Source organism: Gigantopelta aegis, chromosome 14, assembly GCF_016097555.1.
Source record: "Gigantopelta aegis isolate Gae_Host chromosome 14, Gae_host_genome, whole genome shotgun sequence".
In the NCBI taxonomy this organism is placed as follows: domain Eukaryota; kingdom Metazoa; phylum Mollusca; class Gastropoda; order Neomphalida; family Peltospiridae; genus Gigantopelta; species Gigantopelta aegis.
The window spans coordinates 5,095,876-5,116,997 of NC_054712.1; the positions used below are offsets into that span (position 1 = coordinate 5,095,876).

Here is a 21,122-nt window from a genome sequence, read left to right on the forward strand (position 1 = left end):
CCCACCCCTGAAGTTAGAGAGACGTACAAGACTAAAACCTTTACCACTGGGCTACATCCCACCCCTGAAGTTAGAGAGACGTACAAGACTAAAACCTTTACCACTGGGCTACATCCCACCCCTGAAGTTAGAGAGACGTACAAGACTAAAACCTTTACCACTGGGCTACATCCCACCCCTGAAGTTAGAGAGACGTACAAGACTAAAACCTTTACCACTGGGCTACATCCCACCCCTGAAGTCAGAGAGACGTACAAGACTAAAACCTTTACCACTGGGCTACATCCCACCCCTGAAGTCAGAGAGACGTACAAGACTAAAACCTTTACCACTGGGCTACATCCCACCCCTGAAGTTAGAGAGACGTACAAGACTAAAACCTTTACCACTGGGCTACATCCCACCCCTGAAGTTAGAGAGACATACAAGACTAAAACCGTTCATGTGATTGTTTTCTTTAACAGAACCAAACAGATAGCAAAGAACAATTGTTAGTTAGCATGCATATTACTGCAATTTTCTACCAAATTTAAATAGTCTGTAAGCTACGTAACATCAAAATATATCAAAAGTATTATTTCACCAGATCCTACAACTTAAGCTTCTTGTTTTCAGTTTCTGGTGTGCCGACCTCGCTAAAGTTTTATGTTGCTAATATGTCAGTTATTTGGAATTTGCTATATTTTAAGTTTGCTAATATTTTATGATTTACAGTAATCAAATTCTTTGTTATCAAACAGTGTCTTCCGTTTGTCATTCTTACACAATCTCAACCAGTCACAGTAAAGTGGGTCTTCAGAGGAAGCCCGAGCAAATATATTTTTTCCCATCAGCAGTATGGGATTTTTATATGCATTTTCCTTACAGACAGTACAGCACATACCATGGCCTTTCATATACCAGTCATGGAATAAACCTAATGGTTCTGCCGAGGAGATTCAACTCTATGATCCAAGTACTTCAGGTAAGCAAGTGCTCTACTGACGTAGCTAAATTCTATTTTATTTCATGGTGACATTTCTGCGTGTGGTTTTGGAGACTTTGTCTTTAGGGTGTGTGTGTGTGTGTGTGTGTGTGTGTGTGTGGTTTTCTGTTTTGTTTTTTTCTACTAGCTGTTGGGTTTGGGCGAAAAAAGTATTTATTTCCCCTCCATTTGATTTCAGACAGAACTTCTACCAATCTTATTATCAAATAAAGAAAAGGCACCACAGACTGAAATACTGGAGAGCATAAAAGTCTATTTTTGTAATGACTGTTATTAACAGTAATTTCCATACCTGATAGTAAATACGTGGAATAAAGCTGCTGGTCTTCACATGAAAAATCATGTATTCATTCACCTAAATAACAAAATACACATTTCAATAATCTTCACATAAAATATCATATATTCATTCACCTATAGTAAATGACAAAATACATATTCCAATAATCTTCACATGAACCATATTTGTTTACTTAAATAACCAAAGACATATATCAATAATCTTTACATGAAGTATGTGTTCATTCACCTAAATAACAAATTACATCTTTCAATAAACTTCACATGAAATATGCATTTGTTCACCTAAATAACAAATTACATCTTTCAATAAACTTCACATGAAATATACATTTGTTCACCTAAATAACAAATTACATCTTTCAATAAACTTCACATGAAATATACATTTGTTCACCTAAATAACAAATTACATCTTTGAATAAACTTCACATGAAATATACATTTGTTCACCTAAATAACAAATTACATCTTTCAATAAACTTCACATGAAATATACATTTGTTCACCTAAATAACAAAAGACATCTTTCAATAATCTTCACATGAAATGTCATATATTTGTTTTGTTTCTTTTTACTAGCTGTTGAGCTTGGGTGAAAAAGGTATTTCCTTGCCCAGTTGTAAAAACACTAGCCAAGGGCATCGGCCTTCCGTGTTCTAGAAGCCCTCAAGTAACCCCTAAAGATGACACAAAAATGCTAATGTACATAAACCATGTTGATGACTTGGGTGAAATTTCAGCTGAGACTGTGTTAAAATCGTTCCTCGATGCTTACTTTAGGATGTGGAGTGGATGTTGACACGGTGATGTAGCTCCGTGAAGGAGAGTAGAAAAGTGTGGCCCGCAGTTCAATACGAGTCATAGGGTCATTGTCATACTCCGCCTGGCAAAATAGAAACACAAAGTATAGGGTTTGTAATCACAGAACATTTTGTCTTCAAAATCTTGATTAGCGATATTTCTAGTCAACTGAAAATTTATTAACAAAGTATTGCTTAATGTTTTAAAATATGTTTTGTAATCACAGAACATTTTATTTTCAAAATCTTGATTAGCGATATTTTTAGTCAATTGAAAATTGATTAACAATCACTGTTTAATGTTTTGAAATATAGGTTTTGTAATCAAGGAACATATTCTTTTCAAAATATTGATTACCGATATTTCTACTGTCAGCCCTGTGTTCTACTTACTGTTGGCCCTGTGTTCTACTTACTGTCGGCTCTGTGCTCTACTTACTGTCGGCCCTGTGCTCTACTCACTGTCGGCCCTGTGCTCTACTCACTGCCGGCCCTGTGCTCTACTCAGTCGGCCCTGTGCTCTACTCACTGTCGGCCCTGTGCTCTACTCACTGTCGGCCCTGTGCTCTACTCACTGCCGGCCCTGTGCTCTACTCACTGCCAGCCCTGTCCTCTACTCACTGTCGGCCCTGTGCTTTACTTACCATCGGCCCTGTGCTTTACTTACAGTTGGCCCTGTGCTCTACTTACTATCAACCCTGTGCTCTATTCACTGTCAGCCCTCTGCTCTACTTACTGTCAGCCCTGTGCTCTACTTACTGTCAACCCTGTGCTCTATTCACTGTCAGCCCTGTGCTCTACTTACTGTCAGCCGAATACTCTGTGCCTCTTCATTGGCGTACACTTCATGCTCGACAATGCCATGGGCGGGCGAGCGGTCGGTTGGCATGTCATTGCGTGGAACTGCGGGGCCACTAGTTGAGATGGACGAGTAGATTCGGACCAGTTTGTCAGTCTCGTCCACTGGTGTTCCATCGTATTTCATCACAGCTATCTGTAATAACAGTTAATGGTGGGGCGTTTTGAAATAAAACAAGCATTCTGGGAGTACATGTGTCTTCACCATACACATTTACAAGCAATACATCTACCCTACAGGGCCCAATTTTTGTTTCAAGTTCAAGGGCCATAATTCTGTGAACAATTTTAGCTCAATACCTTGAGGTATTACCAAAAAAAAAAAAAGGAAAAAAAAAGAAGGCTGGAATACAAATACAAGGGCCATAACTCCATCGAAATGGGGAAAGTCAAATTTGATCTTTAACAGTACATGATAAAGGTAATTTCAACTCAATATCTTGAGGCAATGTCAAAAAACAAGTTGGATGGACAGACAGAAGAACGGACACAAAAACTATAGTCCCCTACGGTAGAACAAAAAAAAAAACCTCTCCCCCCCCCAACCAAACAAACTTCAAATGATCAGAGTAAAATATTTATAACACATACCGCTACTTTAAGATTTGACTTTGGTTTAAAGGTGCGCACTCCTCCTCCAATCCACTGCAGCTTGACGCGCGAGCTGAAGATGATGGTACTCGCCCAGCCGGTTCGGTTCAAACCGGAATACCAGTCCGACACGTTCACCAGGAACTCGAGCTCACTGTCCACCATTGAACGACCTCCGATCGCCCGAACGGCCAGTTCGCGAATCTCATCCATCGTGAATGTGAAGTCAATCCGACCAACATGCTAAAACAAAAGACGAATTAACAAAAATATAAATATCCGAAGCTTCACTTCATAAATTAACTCTCCAGGCTAAGGATTTTTGAAGCTATCTTAACCCCATGAAATCATAAAATCACTGTAGGCTATAACATCACTACAGCACACGCCATAATGATGCCACAGCTTATGATGGTTTTACAATTTTGCTGTTCTAAGATAGCTTTGAAAACCTCAGGACAAAAAAAAGATCCTATTCTATAAATAAGAACAAAACTCTGGCTTGTGCCCCCACCCTCCTCTCCAACACACTAGAGATTGTGCCATCCCCCACTCCAGATATTTGCTCTTATATGGACCTGGATACAACTTCACAAACCATCACTATGTTTAGGTCTGCGAATAGCAGTTATACCTGTTTAGTTAAAGCTATATACAAAAATTCAGCTGAATATCTTGAAGCATTGTTAAAACAATGTCCGGAAAACTATATGTGTGATAGAGAGACAGACAGAGAGACAGACAGAGAGACAGAAGGATGGTGATGAAACTTATAGTCTCCTCTGGTTGTACTGGTAGGGGATTAATAATTAAAATAATTAAAATTCACCAAATATACAAAACTCCACTGAAAACGCAGTACCCAATTTTCAGTTCTTATTGCTATTATATGTAAGAGGTTGCTATAAAACACACAACAAACTCAATTGTATACAATTTTGGGGTTATTTATTACCTGCCAGAACACATCCAGTTATACAAAATCAGTTAAATGTATTATTATTTTTTTTCTAATATGTTTTTTACAACAAATCTGCATGGTGAATTTTCAGTTGAGTTAGTATATTTGAAATGATTTTGAGTTAGTATATTTGAAATGATTTTGCCTGCAGCAAAGCTACCTGTCTGTCTTTGCAACAGCAAGAAAAGCTGTAGCTAATTTAAATTTTTAAAATAAAATTGTTTATAAAAAAAAATATCTATAACTGTATAAGAATCAGACTACATATAGGATATTACTTATAGGGTCTACATGAGTACTCGGCACAGGCCAAGTCCAGTAAGACCAGAGTCCTGAACGGGACTCGAGTACGCGTGCAAAGAAGAGCACTCTCATTTCATTCTATTTTGACGTCATTTTGCCATAATATTATGTGCTTGTCGCCCGTTACATTATCGGGCTATGAGACATGGATGTAGCACAAAAGTCGAATGTGTTGAATGGAATACAATGACATGATTTGGCATCCATGTTCAATGCTGATATTAAGATGCATAATGCTAGTTTATTTTATTCCTTAGTCTCATTATTATCTAATGTAAGTGCGGGTACTCGGGTCTGGGTCGAGTTTGACCTTCAAGGACTTGAGTCCAATATTTTGGACTCGTGGAGGCTCTAATTACTTATCATGAAATTCTCAAGTTAATGAATCACATTAAAACAATCTTTTAAAAACCTGAATTCTCATGATACAAAATTGGAAGACTCAAATGGATTCTGATGGGATTTGATAAAATATGAGGCCTGAATAAACTCAATTTTTTTAATAAATAAATAAACAATCCATCTGGTACTAAAGCAATACATGTCATCTATCGGGGCCCATTACATTTTCATATCTCCCAAGTTCAGTTGAATGGATCCACCAAGGTGGTTTGATCCTGTGATGTAAGGGACCTCAAGTGAGCGCTCAACCAACTGAGCTAAATACCCCCCATCCCCCTAAAACAGGAAGACAAAGTTAAATCCACTTACATAGTCAATGAATCTGTAGAGATATGGGTATTCTCTACCTCTACCATAATTGTTGCCTTGCGTGTCTTTTGGTTTGAAGAACATCGTAATGGACGCATTGCCCACGCATGGTCGACCGCTCGTTTGGCTGAAGTAAGAATTTACATCATTTATGTTCATGGTACTGTTACAGGCTTTTTCACAGGTTAAATACACACACCGTAAATCCAACACTATAAGCCTAGGCATTTTTTTTTTTTTTTTGGCCCGTCGGTGGGCCCATTGGGCTATTTCTCGCTCCAGCCAGTGCACCACGACTGGTACATCAAAGGCTGTGGTATGTGCTAACCTGTCTATGGGATGGTGCATATAAAAGATCCCTTGCTGCTAATCGAAAAGAGTAGCACATGAAGTGGCAACAGCGGGTTTCCTCCCTCAATATCTGTGTGGTCCTTAACCATATGCCCGACGCCATATAACCTTCCTATTTTTTGTTACGATGCTCTACGACCCGACTACTATTCAAGGCATGCTTTTATTCAAGGCAAGCAACTATTGCTGTAAGATTATCTATTAATGTAGGCATACGAACATTATTGTACCTGTGGAAACCTCTTACCTCACTGAAAAGTGAAAACTCCTTCTATTCTATTGTTCATGACATGGAAGGAAGGAAGGAAATGTTTTATTTAACGACGCACTCAACACATTTTATTTACGGTTATATGGCGTCAGACATACGGTTAAGGACCACACAGATATTGAAGGAGGAAACCCGTCGCCACTTCATGGGCTACTCTTTTCGATTGGCAGCAAGGGATCTTTTATATGCACCATCCCATAGACAGGATAGCACGTTCATGACATGGATGAGTATAATGTGTTAAATAACATCATAAAGCAACAATGGCATAAACATGCCTGAATTCAATGCAGTCCTGACCTGGTGCTTATAAAGCTTTTAGAGTCTAGACTCAAGATCTAGAGTCTGAGACGTGAGACAGTAATATCAGGACAACGCCATACAAATTGCATGTGTTTGACATCATTAGAGATTGAGTCTTGACTCTAGATCTAGAGTCTGAGACGTGAGACAGTAATATCAGGACAACGCCATACAAATTGCATGTTTGACATCATTAGAGATTGAGTCTTGACTCTAGATCTAGAGTCTGAGACGTGAGACAGTAATATCAGGACAACGCCATACAAATTGCATGTGTTTGACATCATTAGAGATTGAGTCTTGACTCTAGATCTAGAGTCTGAGACGTGAGACAGTAATATCAGGACAACGCCATACAAATTGCATGTGTTTGACATCATCATTAGAGATCGAGTCTTGACTCTAGATCTAGAGTCTGAGACGTGAGACAGTAATATCAGGACAACGCCATACAAATTGCATGTGTTTGACATCATTAGAGATTGAGTCTTGACTCTAGATCTAGAGTCTGAGACGTGAGACAGTAATATCAGGACAACGCCATACAAATTGCATGTGTTTGACATCATTAGAGATTGAGTCTTGACTCTAGATCTAGAGTCTGAGACGTGAGACAGTAATATCAGGACAACGCCATACAAATTGCATGTGTTTGACATCATTAGAGATTGAGTCTTGACTCTAAAAAGTTTTATAAGCACAGGTCCTGGCCTCTTAATTAAAGCAGGCCTCTATTAAAACATTTACGGTATTTTAAAAATGTGATTATAATGCATAGAATTCCTATTCTGTAGTACTTTGTAATACAATAAAAAATACCAATGCTCTTTTAAGGTTAATTTTATAATACTGTAAAGTTAAAACCAGACCAAAAAAATATTTTGCCAATAGACCTCTTTCTCATTCCACTGCACATGTGCCCGTTGCGGAGTTACTCGAGGACGCAAACCACGAGATTTCGCGAGATCTCGCCAAAATAGACCTATCTGCAAATTGGGGGGCAAAAGCAATGGGAGGCCACGACCATTGTTCAATTATTAACTGTTCCAATCGCATATGTCCGGGAAATTCGTTATCCTTCCATCGATATCCAGCCAATGGATATCGGAAATGTTTGTGGGTAATCGTTTCACGTAAAAAACGATTTTAATGTTACTCTAAGTACGAGGGTTTGTTCGGGACATTTTGTAGGAGGGAAGCCAGTGAACGCATAAGGGACCAAAACCTTACCGGTTCTGTACAGGACGTTCCTACACAGGGCGGTCTAGTATACTTAGATATGGTGGAAAACACATTAACAGTAAAGAAAATAAATATATATTTTGTATATAAAGAAAATATATGTATATTTCCGATTATACTCAATAAAATATATAACGTGTGCGTGTGTAAATATATAAAAAATATATGTAGTCAGGACAGCTCTGTACAGAACGTTCCTATACAGGGCGGTTTGTATTCTCTACTTAGATATAGTAGTAAACAGTAAATAAAATAAAATAAATATATATTTTGTATATACAGAAAATATATGTATATTTCGGACAATACTCAACAGAATATATATATATATATATATATATATATATATATATATATATATATATGAACTTTTAATGTTATTATTACTCAGTGTGTTTCAAATTTAATTATAAGTATTGTCTGTTATTACTTTTACGTTCATCTAGGTATGAACAAAAAAATCATCCGCAAACTTATGTGAGAACGGCTTCGCCGATTCACATAATTTACGGATGATTTATTTTGTTCATACCCCGATGAACGTAAAAGAAATAACAGACACTCCTTAAATAATAATAATAATAATGATATATAAATATATATAGTGATGATGGCTGTGTACAGGACGTTCCTACACAGGTCCGTCTAGTATTTTATATACTTAGATATGGTGGAAAACACATTAACAGTAAAGAAAATAAATATATTTTGTATAATACTCAATGCGTTCATGTTGACACTGTATAAAAACGTATGTATGGGTAAATAGAACGGCACCTACCTTCAACCCCCCCCCCCCCCTCAAATCCCCCTTTTTTTAAATTCCCACTTTATGGATATACATGTAACAGCATAAAATCTCTCCTTTTTTTTTTAACTTTTCCCAATTAGATAGACACTAAGAAAAATGCAACAAAACACCACCTGTACTCAGCGGTCACCTGCCTTAAGCGGCCATTTTTTTCCTCCCAAACGATTTATAATGTAAATGCACCTGTAATAAGCGGTCACCTGTCTAACGCGGCCAGCGGCCACCTAAATCGGATCCCTAATCGCTAAAATACCTGCATTAAGCGGCCACAGTAATGTTTTACTCTTATATAAAAGGGATATTTTAACAACAGCGATAAGGTGCAGCAAATAACCGATCTTCACACCTTCAGGAATACTAGTACCCATTCAGTCCCGACATCTCCACTGTGTATCAATTAAGGAAGTATGAATCTGACATGCATCTAATTGCCTCTGGGCAGGCTACGCTTGACATTTGTAGATTCACTTACTATAACAATACATCGCATGAAGTCGGAATTAAATAATTAAATGGAAAAAGAAAACAAACATGTGGAGAACGGTTAATTTAATATAGTCTATTTGCATTATTTCTGAAGGAGACATGTCAAAAGTTGATTTATAGTCAACTATGAAGCACAAATCCGTTAATTAGCAGTACAGACGGTAAAACAAGAAACAACAACAAATGTCTTAAAGACTATATATGTGGCAACCTGTACTCAGCGGCCACCTGTCTTAATCAGCCACGTTTATCTACTCCCTTGTGTGGCCGCTTAAGACAGGTTTGACTGTATATATATATATGTGTGTGTGTGTGTGTGTTCTCTCTCTCTCTCTCTCTCTCTCTCTCTCTCTCTCTCTCTCTCTCTCTCTCTCTCTCTCTCTCTCTCTCTCTCTCTCTCTCTCTCTCTCTCTCTCAAATATATATGTATCGATCGATGCCATAACCTGTCGATGCCATAACCTATGGAATCTGTCAAATGTTTTGTTTATACTTTTTACGAGATAGTCTTTTAATCTGGCGTTATCAAAACCCTCGGGTACGAGTCGCAGAGACTTTGTCCAAGTTGTTGCACTGCTTTTTAATTTGAACCATTCCGCTGTAAATTTCAGCGGACCATTTTCTACGGCCATTATACCATCTAATTCGAAATATGTACATGTTAGTTGCCAAAGTTTAAAAGTCTCCTACGAAGCTACTCAAGTCGCCCATAACAACCCGTCTGTCACGCCCACCAATTTGTAAATAGACTAGTTTCAGTCTATTTTATCACGGGACGTTACTCTTCGCGCGCATGCGCAATAGGAATGCGAAATACCTTTATTTGTAGTTAAAAATTAGGAGATTTTTATTGCAAGGTTAACAATCTGCCATGTTTTAAAACCTTTGTAGGCGACCTTGCATCAGAATGATCGCTCACCTCTCTTCACGAAGACAGAAATAAAACTTGTGAACACGTCTGAACACCACCATTTACCGTAAATGAGTAAATACAGTCGAATCCACTTAATTGCATATCAGTTTATAGCATAAACTGGTTATTTGCATATTATTATGATGCACAGAACCTTTTAGCATCAAACCAATACAAATTATATTGCATAATCGAATAGCTTTACAAACATATATATTGGTTATTTGCATACAAAAGCAAAAAAAAATGTTTCACAAGTCTTTAATGTTTTACCAGAAATTATTATAATTGCACAGAGATAATGTTTTGGAAAGTTACACATGATTAACTTGAGCTGAATATGTACAACTTACTTAGCTAAAATAACGCCATGTATTGCATTCTTGTTCTCCATGATATACGGTGGCACTGAGACATTGACATCAAATCGGGGCTCCCCTAAAATGTAGAACAAAACACTGAAATGTATGACAATGTAGATCTTGGTAAAGAAAGAAAAGAAAATAATTTTTTATTTAACGATGCACTCAACACATTTTATTTACGGTTATATGGCGTCGGACATATCATTAAGGACCATACAAATATTGAGAGAGAAAACCCACTGTCGCCACTTCATGGGCTACTCTTTTCGATTAGCAGCAAGGGATCTTTTATATGCACCATCCCATAGACAGGATAGCACATACCATGGCCTTTGATGTACCAGTCGTGGTGCATTGGCTGGAGCGAGAAATCTTGGTAAAGAAAACTATGTACTAAAGTTAATGACAGACCGAACTTTACTGGGCCCACCGACAGGAATCGATCCTAGACGAAAAACACATCAGGCGAGTGCTTTACCACTGGGCTACGTCCGGCCTAATACATGGTTTTTATCTTCATTTGAACACAAAATGTTATTTGTATATACTGTATTAAAACATAAAGTTTAATAAACTTTGTTTTGTTCAAAGACACCACTGGAACACATTGATTAATTAATCACCGGCTACTGGATGTCAAACATTTGGTAATTAAGACTGGTAGTCATCAGAGGAAACCTGCTTCATGTTTTCTAATGCAGCAAGGGATCTTTTATATGCACTTTTCCACAGACAGGAAAACACATACCATAGCCGTTGACCAGTTGTGGTGCACTGGTTGGAACGAGAAAAACACAATCAGATGAATGAATCTACCGAGTTGGTTTGATCCTGCGATGCAAACACCTCAAGCGAGCACTCAACCGACTGAGCTAAATCCTGCTCCAACTAACAATATAATGAGTATGCTGCTGGAAATACGATCTTCAGTAAACGAGTCAGAGTCGCACTTCTATCGCATGATCTATATTTCTGGTCAGTTACCGAAATACGATCTTCAGTAAACGAGTCAGAGTCGCACTTCTATCGCATGATCTATATTTCTGGTCAGTTCCCGAAATACGATCTTCAGTAAACGAGTCAGAGTCGCACTTCTATCGTATGATCTATATTTCCGGTCAGTTACTGAAATTTAAGAAATTTATCTAGTCATCATAATGCGACTGCAGGATAAATCCAGCTGAAGGGACATGTAGCAAACTATACTTACAGAATTCTTCCACTACAAACTGCTTTCTATAGGTGTGCCCCTGTGAACAAAAGAAGAAGAGGGAAGTGATTAAAGGGACATACCCTAGTTTCAACCCGTGAATATTAACACTAAGTTTAGTTAATCTACAAACCTGTAACACATTTAGATAAAGTTACAACTGAGTGAACACGAGTCTGTGACTTTGAAATGGTGAAATACTCTCTAAAAATAGACTAAAACTCCACTCCATAACTGTTACTTCTCAGACACACGTGCGAGAAATGCATTTTGTGATATTAAAAACACCAGGATGACCAAAAACTCTTCGAATGTACAGAAATTGATAATCTAAACAATAAAATCTAAGTAAAGTATGATTTAAGTTACGAAAACCGGTTATAATAGTCATAAATATGCATTAGTGTTTTAAAACAAGGGCATGTCCCTTTAACTGTTCTCCTCACTTAGATCCAAGTAAAATATTACCATACTGACACCATGCAAATTGATATACTACGGTGAGCTAAAAACCACTCTCCTTTGAACAGTCTTATTTTCCTCCTCAACACATACTTAAACTTGTTAAAGCTATAGTTGTAAGTTACATTAACAAAGTGAAAAATATATTTCATGTTATATGGTTTTATATGAATTTTAGCAGTATTATAATTTCGTCATAAAGTTACATGCCAATCCATTGGTTACCTTTTGACACAAAGTGACTATACTGTGTCCCAAGTGACCTAGAAATTCAGCTAACTAAATCCCACCAAACATTGCCGGTCATTTTTGAAGAGACAGCTATATGTATGAAACCTAGCTCCAAAATACTCAAAAATACACCTCAAAGGTCCTATTTGCCACACACTCTAAAATACACCTCAAAGGTCCTATTTGCCACACACTATCACCCCTCACTATCGATTTCCAGAAGGCCATATATTTTTTTATTATTAACAGGCAATATTTCTTTTGTCCAGTTTTAAAATTGTTTACAGCATGCCATATTTTGCTTCCTATTTCGAGGAGTACGCTAATACTCACAAATGCTTCCACCCGTATAGACCAGTTGCCAAAGTTTGGCTGATCAGTTAATTCAAAACTCTCGCTAACTAGACCTGAAAAACAAAACAGACATAAAACACATTTTAAAATTTTCTTATTGCATGTGGCTCAGTAAAAATAATTTATGAAAAAAGTTAATTGTATTTTTTATTACTTACTTTTTTTTTTTTAAAAAGAGAGAAAGAGAGGGGGTTATTAGGTTCGGGAAAATCAAGTTCCTTGCTCATTACAAAATGTGGAATAATTAGAGAATGTTTAATTTTTGGCTGTATGGCCGATTAGCCATTTTGATAAAATAATCAATTTACTGGTATTTAAAAACAAAGTTACATCATCCATGTTCTGTTGTTGAGAAAATCATATACATGTTTAGTGCTGTCAGATGTATGCAAACAATGTTTTGATTGGTCAAATGAAAGGTTATATAATAATAAGGTTTCTGGGGACTTTTTTTTTCACAAATTATGTATAATTTGAAAGTTAACATTTTGACCTGGGTACAACTTTGATAGTTGACATTTCGACTGTTGACATTTTTTCCCCGACATTTTGACCATGGACATTTTGTCCTACATCCATAGCATATATGCTACATTTTCCTTATATGCCCAATGTAGCAGATATGCTACATTATTAAAAGTATATACAAATTTATGAAAATTCAAAAATCAACATAGAAGTGTTCAATGTACACTAACACCTGTAAGTTGAATGAATATGATAATTTTTGGTATTTATTTTGAGTACTTTTGCACTAGAGGGTTAAAATAAATGAATGCGTCAAATATGCGGGCAGGGCACAAAACTACTTCATCCTTCCTGCACTGCCTGTAGGAGGACTGCCACTCTCAGGACTGGCTTGACAGAACGAAGGTTGTTTGCGACCACAACGTTCCAATCATCTTGTCAAGGCAAAAAGATAATCAGTTAATATGATGCTTAAAATCACTAACATGTAAGTCACAAAGAATATATTTATAAATGTCATAAATTTAAACTGTTGTAAATACAAAATTTATGGGCATTTTAGCACACTTTGTTTTACATTCTAGTATAACGGACCTGTCACTTCATGTCCAACTTCGTTAGATGTGATTTTTCAAGTCACATTTTGTGTCATTTCTAAATAATACAATGCTGGGTTTTCAGAAAAACAATATTCCGAAGGGCATGGTGGCAAACCAGGTACGGCAGCGCAGCATTTTTCTTGCAGTTGACACCGTTAGATTTTAGAGGCATAACGGCAAGTAAGGAGGGCACTGAAGGCAATTGCCATGGGTGCCGTGGTGAAATTCGAACGCTGAAATATCCAAGCACTAGAAAATATGTCAGCCATTTTGTTTAAACCAGTATGATTGGATCCAGATTAAAAAACATAGTTGTACCTTCACCCTGACTAACACAACTGATGAAATGAATGTTTAATGAGATCCAAGAAGTAAACAAATATGTCAGCCATTTTGTTTTGACAAGTACAATTTGATATTGATTAACAAACGTAGAGTTGTACCTCCAGCATTTGTCTGCACACCAAGCCATCGTCTAACAGGAATACCAGTCGGATCCTGAAATGAAAACAAGTAAACACATTACAATTACAGTTACTATATCAATCTATTGAGAACTCTTTTTTTTTTAACTGTCCAAGAACATTTTTCTTATTTGTTTGACATGTATTCAGTGAATACTTTAATTAAGAGGAATTTAGACAAATTTACTGTTTAATTAATTGTGTATTCTCATCAAAGCTGGCTCATACTTTCATACATTCTTTTCATTTATAACCCTCTGCCTATCATTCTCATTATCTAAATATAAAAAAAACTTTCCAATTTCTGCCATGATTTCAATCAGTTTTGGCCGTGTTTTGTCAGCTGCTTTATCCCACAACACTAATGACTGCTGGTAGTATGGGTGTATAGTAGATGGTTACAAGTGTCTCTTAACAGTGCTAGAATAACAACTAAACACTCTGAAGTGGTCTGTCTAACCCCACAGCTACAGCTGATGTGAAATGACAGGTGTGTGGAATGGATAGCCACAAGAGACAAGCACTTGTTGAGGTTGGAGAGACAAGGACCAGAATGTGGAGGTGGACAGAGAAAGAAGTTGAAAGATAGGACCTGCCAGATCTGCAAGAAATGAGACGGAATTCAAAGGAGAAAAAGAAAGGAGGCAGTGGGGGAGTTGTATTCAAATGTTAAAATTTCTGGTGATAAAAAAGGCACCATTTTTAAAGTATGACTTATTTATAAACAAAATGAAAAATACTCACATCGACAAATATCGTCATACTTCCATATTTGGGCATCAAATTCGGCAGAATAGGCACAACTCGAAAATGAACTGAAATAGAAATAAGAAAACACAGGGGTTGTTCACACAATATCATTATCATGAAGACGTGTAGCACACAAGATGGAGATTGGTTGTGAAAATATAAACTAGTTAATTAAATCTGTTTGGAATTCAGTTCATATTTAGAATAACTAAAATTTGCTCTCGTCTGTATGTTCACTCACCTATTTGACCCTGTCTATACACAAGACGTTACTCGCCCATTTGACAAATTTACAGTTTACACACCCATTTGGCCATCTATATACAAGTTTATGCAACCATTACCCTTGTCTGTACACAAGTTTACTCACCCATTAGCTCCTGTCTGTACACAAGTTTACTCACCCATTTACACCTGTCTATACACAAATTTACTCACCCATTTACGCCTGTACACAAGTTTACTCACCCATTTGCCCTTGTCTGTATATGGGTTTACTCACCCATTTGCCCCTGTCTGTACACAAGTTTACTCTACATGGGTTTACTCACCCATTTCCCCATCTGAACACAAGTTTACTCACCCATTTGCCCGTCTGTACATGGGTTTACTCACCCATTTGCCCCTGTCTGAACACGTTTACTCACCCATTTGCCCATCTGAACACAAGTTTACTCACCCATTTGCCCCTGTCTGTACATGGGTTTACTCATCATAATGAAGAGTGAGGCTTGCTTGGAGTCGAACTCTATCTCGGTCTCGTTGAAGAATATATTACCACCAGACCTGTCCTCTAGTCGGCCCACTACTCGCAGATTGTACTGCCCAGCCGCAGCATTTTTAGGCATCTAAAACAGTCACATTTATGTTTTACTATGAATAACGTTTTACACTCCATACCTTAAACAGGCATGTGATTGAAACATTTCTAAAAAAGCTGAAAATGATACATGCGTGCCGAAGGCACGTAATCGAGTGCAGAATGCAAGAAAAATGAATGAAAGGAAATTAAAAAAAAAAACGCCAATTAGCAGAAGAATCACATGCCTGCTTACAGCTGCAACATGAAGTGTATTTTTATTATTATATCATAGGTTATAAATAATAAAACTAATGTTTTTTGTTTGTTTAACCTAAATACTGCAGGCAAGATATCTCAGACAGCAAAATTAATATGGTTAACATTATCTACCAGTATTTAACATTTGAAATATGTCTACATGCAACAAAATAACTTTTCAGCCATATTTATTTGCTGCAAAAGTCACAATTTAAAAACTTTACCTGCAGTTGCATTAGTCGAGTGGATGGGCGATCAAAGCGCAAACCCGTTTCTGCGAATTCCTGGTTGTCCTTGACGATAGACACACGCACGTTAATGTGTTGATATTCCAGCTTTAAAATTGTCGCCATCACCTGTATGACTTGGTTAGGTCGAATCTTTCTGGGGGCTATTATCATGTAGATTCTATGCAATACAAAAACTATAATTATTAGATACGTATACAACTACAAAGAATACTACAAAAACACTATGAACACTAACATCTTGGAAATTAATGGATACAATTCTATGTGAACTGCAAAATGTTTCCAGGCCCAAAAATGTTTAGTATCTCCCGAGTTTAAGGACCATAACTCTCTTGTCGAAAATGGGTAAACTGCCCTGAATGTCAAACTTGGATCCATAACGGTACACATGACAAAGCTATACACAATATCTGGAGGCATTGTGAAAAATAAAATGCATTTTATGTTATTTTAACATTCCATTGATTCTAAATGCAATGTTTTGAGGTTAGCATGTACTTAATTTTTCGCTTGCTTATTTTGGGCATACATATTTTGGGTACACCCTTTTTATCACTTTTTATGATCAGCTTTGGTGCAATTTAAAGATAAATTTTCATGTAAATTTAATTTTTGTAATTTTAAGTTCAGGTGCCATAACTGTAAAACAAAAAGGTAAATTGTCAAGAAAGTTAACCTTAGTTTGTAACAAGACATGATAAAGCAATATACAAAATTAAAGGAAACATGTCACGAGACCATATTATAGCTCATTTTAAAAGCAAAATGATATAAAAATAATATACAAATAAGTTTATAACAATAAAATACGCGTAGTTAACTTAAAATGGAGGAATTACGCCAATCAGTATCAAAGTATGATTTATGCATATTTATTTGTGAGCGTTCGAAAAAAAAGGGAAGTGACGTCAGAGCCGCTGTACTCTTCCATTGTTGTTAGCTGTTTATATATGGAGTAAGGGCCTTACGATCTTTTCAGTCCAGCAGTGCACGAAGTTCAATACAAAATAAACCACTACTGTCGGTGTCGAAATAACTATTGTTTCATCCACGGGCTGACTGGAGAATCGGAGTGTTATTTTAGTTAATTGGTCCTTTCTTTCTGTGGCCTGCACATGTGATTCCTGATTGGCAGGTGTATGATGCAGGGTATCGACCAGGTAAGTGATTACCACCGTCTAGACATACGTACAAAATACTTGCCAGTTTTTTAAGATCACAGGGTATTGTGGCGTAACCTGTCGCGACTATAGTACAATGTTAATGGACATTATCAGCCACCCTGCTTCATTACTGTAAATAATGCTGTAAATGCATCTAAAATTACAAAACTGACCAATTACGTAGTACCAAAGAAAAGAAAATTATCACATGGGTATCGTGAGTGGTCGTTTTTACTCTAACGCACCCTACCAATAGGCCTAATAATATGCTGCTTTTTTTTAAAGAGAGAAAAATACTATAACCCCATTTCGTTCTATTGATGCAAATTGAAATATATTTAGTTAAAAAGTTGATTATTCTCTCAAGTCATTTATGTTGTTTTACAAGTCAGGTTAATGAAAGTGAAGCGCCTTGTAAATTAGAGCGTTTGTTTACACTGTGCATACAGATTTCATTATGTACAGCCCGAACATGAAAAATGCGATATTTTCTGAAGAAAAAAAAAAATAATGTTTGTCCTACATTTATATTTTTTACATATTTAAATACATCATATCGAGGTGTATCTTTATGCTAAATATGAACAGTATACACCTCGGCATTAGCATCCGAGTTTTGGTTTTGTCTCTGGGTTACTTTCGGGCTCCGGGCTGTAAATTGGTCGACCGGTCTGGTCTGGCACCATCGGTTTCTCCACCCTCCGACTCGCTATCCGTTTTTTCTTCAGTATCACTGTTGTAAGTAAATGTGTGTCTTTCTTCATTTACTAACAGCTCATATTGATACGGCAAAACGTTTTGCGAACGAACACTTATTGTTTTGGTAAGCTGTGCAAGTCTTAGATTCTTTATGAGTGGTACGGACTAATGCTTTTAAGTGTAAGGCTTCAGATCAAGCGACGCGTCTCTGACGTCACGGACCTAGTGATTGCCCTGCTCATTAAAGATCGGCAATTTCCGCTAAGAAGATATTTATGGAGATATTTTAAGTATTTAATTATTTAAAAAAATTTTTTTTAGGTGATTCAATTTATAATTAATTGTACATGGTTGGTGCCAAATATAGGTCACATGACATGTTTCCTTTAAATCTCAATATTTTCAGGGTTTGAAAAAAGAAGAAGTTTGAAAACCTAATTTTCGTATCTCTTAAATTCAAGGGTCATAACTCAAAAATGAGTAAATCATCACAAAAATCAAACTTGATCTGTAATAGTATATGATAAAGCTATACACAAAATAAATAGAGAAAACTATAGGTGGGGCAGACAGACATACAGATAGGAGGAGATAAAACCTACAGTCCTCTCCGGTTGGACTGGTAGGGGACTAAAATATACTCACGGTGGTCGCGAGAGGCGGCATCCCTGGGGGTTATCCTGGATCAGGCAGTCCTGTGTCAACTGACCCTGAGCAGTCACTAGGGTGAACAGAGCCCCACCAACTAGTAACCATAGTAACATGCTGTGAAAAAAAGTATTTTCTAATCAACAAGTTATAACGGTATTAACATGCTGGGGGGGGGGGGGGGAGTTTAATTAAAATTGTTATAACAGTATTAATCAAGTTGTTATGACAACAGTAATATTAACATACCGACAAAACTAAATATTTAATTTATTATTTAAAAAATGTTGGGGTTTAAAAGTACAATGTATAAATCATAAAAATATTTTTATCTGGTTCCATTGTTTTAAAAACTTTATTACTACTTTAAGAAGGAAGGAAGGAAATGTTTTATTTAACGACACTCAAAACATTTTATTTACGGTTATATTGCGTCGAACATATGGTTAATGACCACACAGATGTTAAGAGAGGAAACCCACTGTCGCCACTTCATGGGCTACTCTTTTCAATTAGCATCAAGGGATCTTTTATATGCACCATCCTACAGACAGGATAGTACATACCATGGCCTTTGTTACACCAGTTGTGGAGCATTGGCTGGAACGAGAAATAGCGCAATGGGCCCACCGACTGGAATCGATACCACTGGGGTGAGTTGACCAATCACTGAGACTAGTGGGTAAAAGTTGACTAAACAGTTTAGGATAAGTTGACCAACCACTGGAGTGAGCTGGTTTTGGGGCGAATTGACCTGCTCCTCAATTTTTTTACTCTCTTTAGCTTTTCCAAAAACAAATAGGCAATTATTTTTTAATTATTATTTTCACTTAATTTATACCTGTCATAAAACTCATATATCAATGAAACGAAACACATATTAATTTAATATAGTTTTATAGCATTCAACAGCAGCATTGCTATCCACAGGTCATGATGATCAGATAAGGGCAGGATATAGCCCAGTGGAAAAACTCGCTTTATGCATGTTCCTCGTTCCAGCCAGTGCACCACGACTGGTATATCAAAAGTTGTGGTATGTACTGTCCTGTCTGTGCATATAAAAGATCCCATGCTACTATTAAAAAAAAAGTTGTGGGTTTCCTCTCTAAATACCAAATATTTGACATCCAATAGCTGATGATTAAAATTGATGCTCTAGTGGTGTCATTGAACAAAAGAAACTTTATGTGTGTTTGGTCTAGGATCGATCCCCATCCATAGACCCATTAGGCTATTTCCTGTCCTAACCAGTGAATCATGACATGGTATATCAATGTTCATAGTATAAGTATGTGATATCCTGTGTGATGGTGCATATATATAAAAGATCCCTTGCTACTAATGGAAAAATGTAGCAGATTTCGTCAAAATTACCAAATGTTTGACATTCAATATAGCCGATGATTAATAAATCAACGTGCTCTAGTGGTATCGTTCAACAAAACAAACTTTTGATGATCACAATTTTTTTTAAAAGACCCAGAAATGGTTCGATTGGACTTATATTGGGTTATTAATATCAATGCGTTAGTTTCTAAGAGACTAAGGTTTTAAAATAGTAAACATTCGAAATACGACGCATTTTCACGAAATAAAACATGCTATTTTTATTTGATTGTTTCATTTTCTATTATGAGTCGACAGGCTTCCTGTTATTTTTAGCCGCCATGTTATGTGACGCTTCAGGTGTGCTTCAAAGCCAAGTACTCCCGATCACACCTGTTCATTTGCCAGGTAACTTTGATCGGATTAAACGCAATCACATATTGGCGATTTCGTGAAATAAACACATATGTAACTTATTCAAGACACGACACCACTTACCTGTGTCTTTATAATCTAGTTAGTGTTTGAATACCTGAGCAATGACTCCATATACAATATGGGTCACATCTGGGTCAAGGTCATTTTTGAAGAATGTTCTAAGGGACGCAATTATTGAAGTTTGTGACATAGTCATAGTCTAGTGGTTATGAGTTTCAACGGAACAAACCAATTCCTATTGTCGTTAACGTTTAGTAATAAAACGGATATAAGCAGGGTATTAACACACCATTAAGAAGTGTGGCAACTTACATTTAATCAACCTGAAAATCGCAGTTCCATTTTGGGGGTAGGTTTATCCGGTATGCGGTCAAAACGGCCCCATGATGAAACGGCCTTGAACATGTAAGTCAAAACGGCCAAAGAAAAAAGTCAAAACGGCCCGCCCTGTAATTCATTATTTTAATAATTAAATCACAGAAAGGGAGGGGGGGGGGGGGGGTAGTGGACCATCTAGGCTTTCCAGCGCGTATCGTCTGAACGAGTTCCTAGTGGCGCTGCTCACCCGGGGGCCACAATGGGCCTGTCCCCCAATTTACTAATATAATTAAGACCACCAATTCGGCAATTAACCTTGTATTTGAAAAGACCGATATACCGATCTTTGATACCGTCGGCAGGTAACAGCAATTAGCCTTTTAACTTCTACAGTGAGTGTATCGAGTTTGTATAAAATCTGCTT

The 21,122-nt window shown here is 37.0% G+C and overlaps 1 protein-coding gene across 1 annotated transcript in view; it reads right to left on the reverse strand.

The window, feature by feature from the left end:
* Positions 1–20,514, reverse strand: part of LOC121389466 (CD109 antigen-like) — a 58,943-nt gene extending 38,429 nt beyond the window's left edge. Inside the window, exons 1-14 of the mRNA XM_041521103.1 lie at positions 20,441–20,514; positions 18,611–18,730; positions 16,077–16,260; positions 15,472–15,640; positions 14,787–14,857; positions 14,022–14,076; positions 12,491–12,564; positions 11,465–11,504; positions 10,243–10,327; positions 5,513–5,639; positions 3,538–3,780; positions 2,894–3,082; positions 2,064–2,171; positions 1,278–1,340 (exon numbers count right to left, since the gene is read on the reverse strand). Of these exons, the coding sequence (XP_041377037.1) occupies positions 1,278–1,340; positions 2,064–2,171; positions 2,894–3,082; positions 3,538–3,780; positions 5,513–5,639; positions 10,243–10,327; positions 11,465–11,504; positions 12,491–12,564; positions 14,022–14,076; positions 14,787–14,857; positions 15,472–15,640; positions 16,077–16,260; positions 18,611–18,729 (1,527 nt within the window). The 5' untranslated portion in view covers position 18,730; positions 20,441–20,514. The remainder of the gene's footprint in view (positions 1–1,277; positions 1,341–2,063; positions 2,172–2,893; positions 3,083–3,537; positions 3,781–5,512; positions 5,640–10,242; positions 10,328–11,464; positions 11,505–12,490; positions 12,565–14,021; positions 14,077–14,786; positions 14,858–15,471; positions 15,641–16,076; positions 16,261–18,610; positions 18,731–20,440) is intronic.
* Between the last annotated feature and the right edge of the window lie 608 nt (positions 20,515–21,122).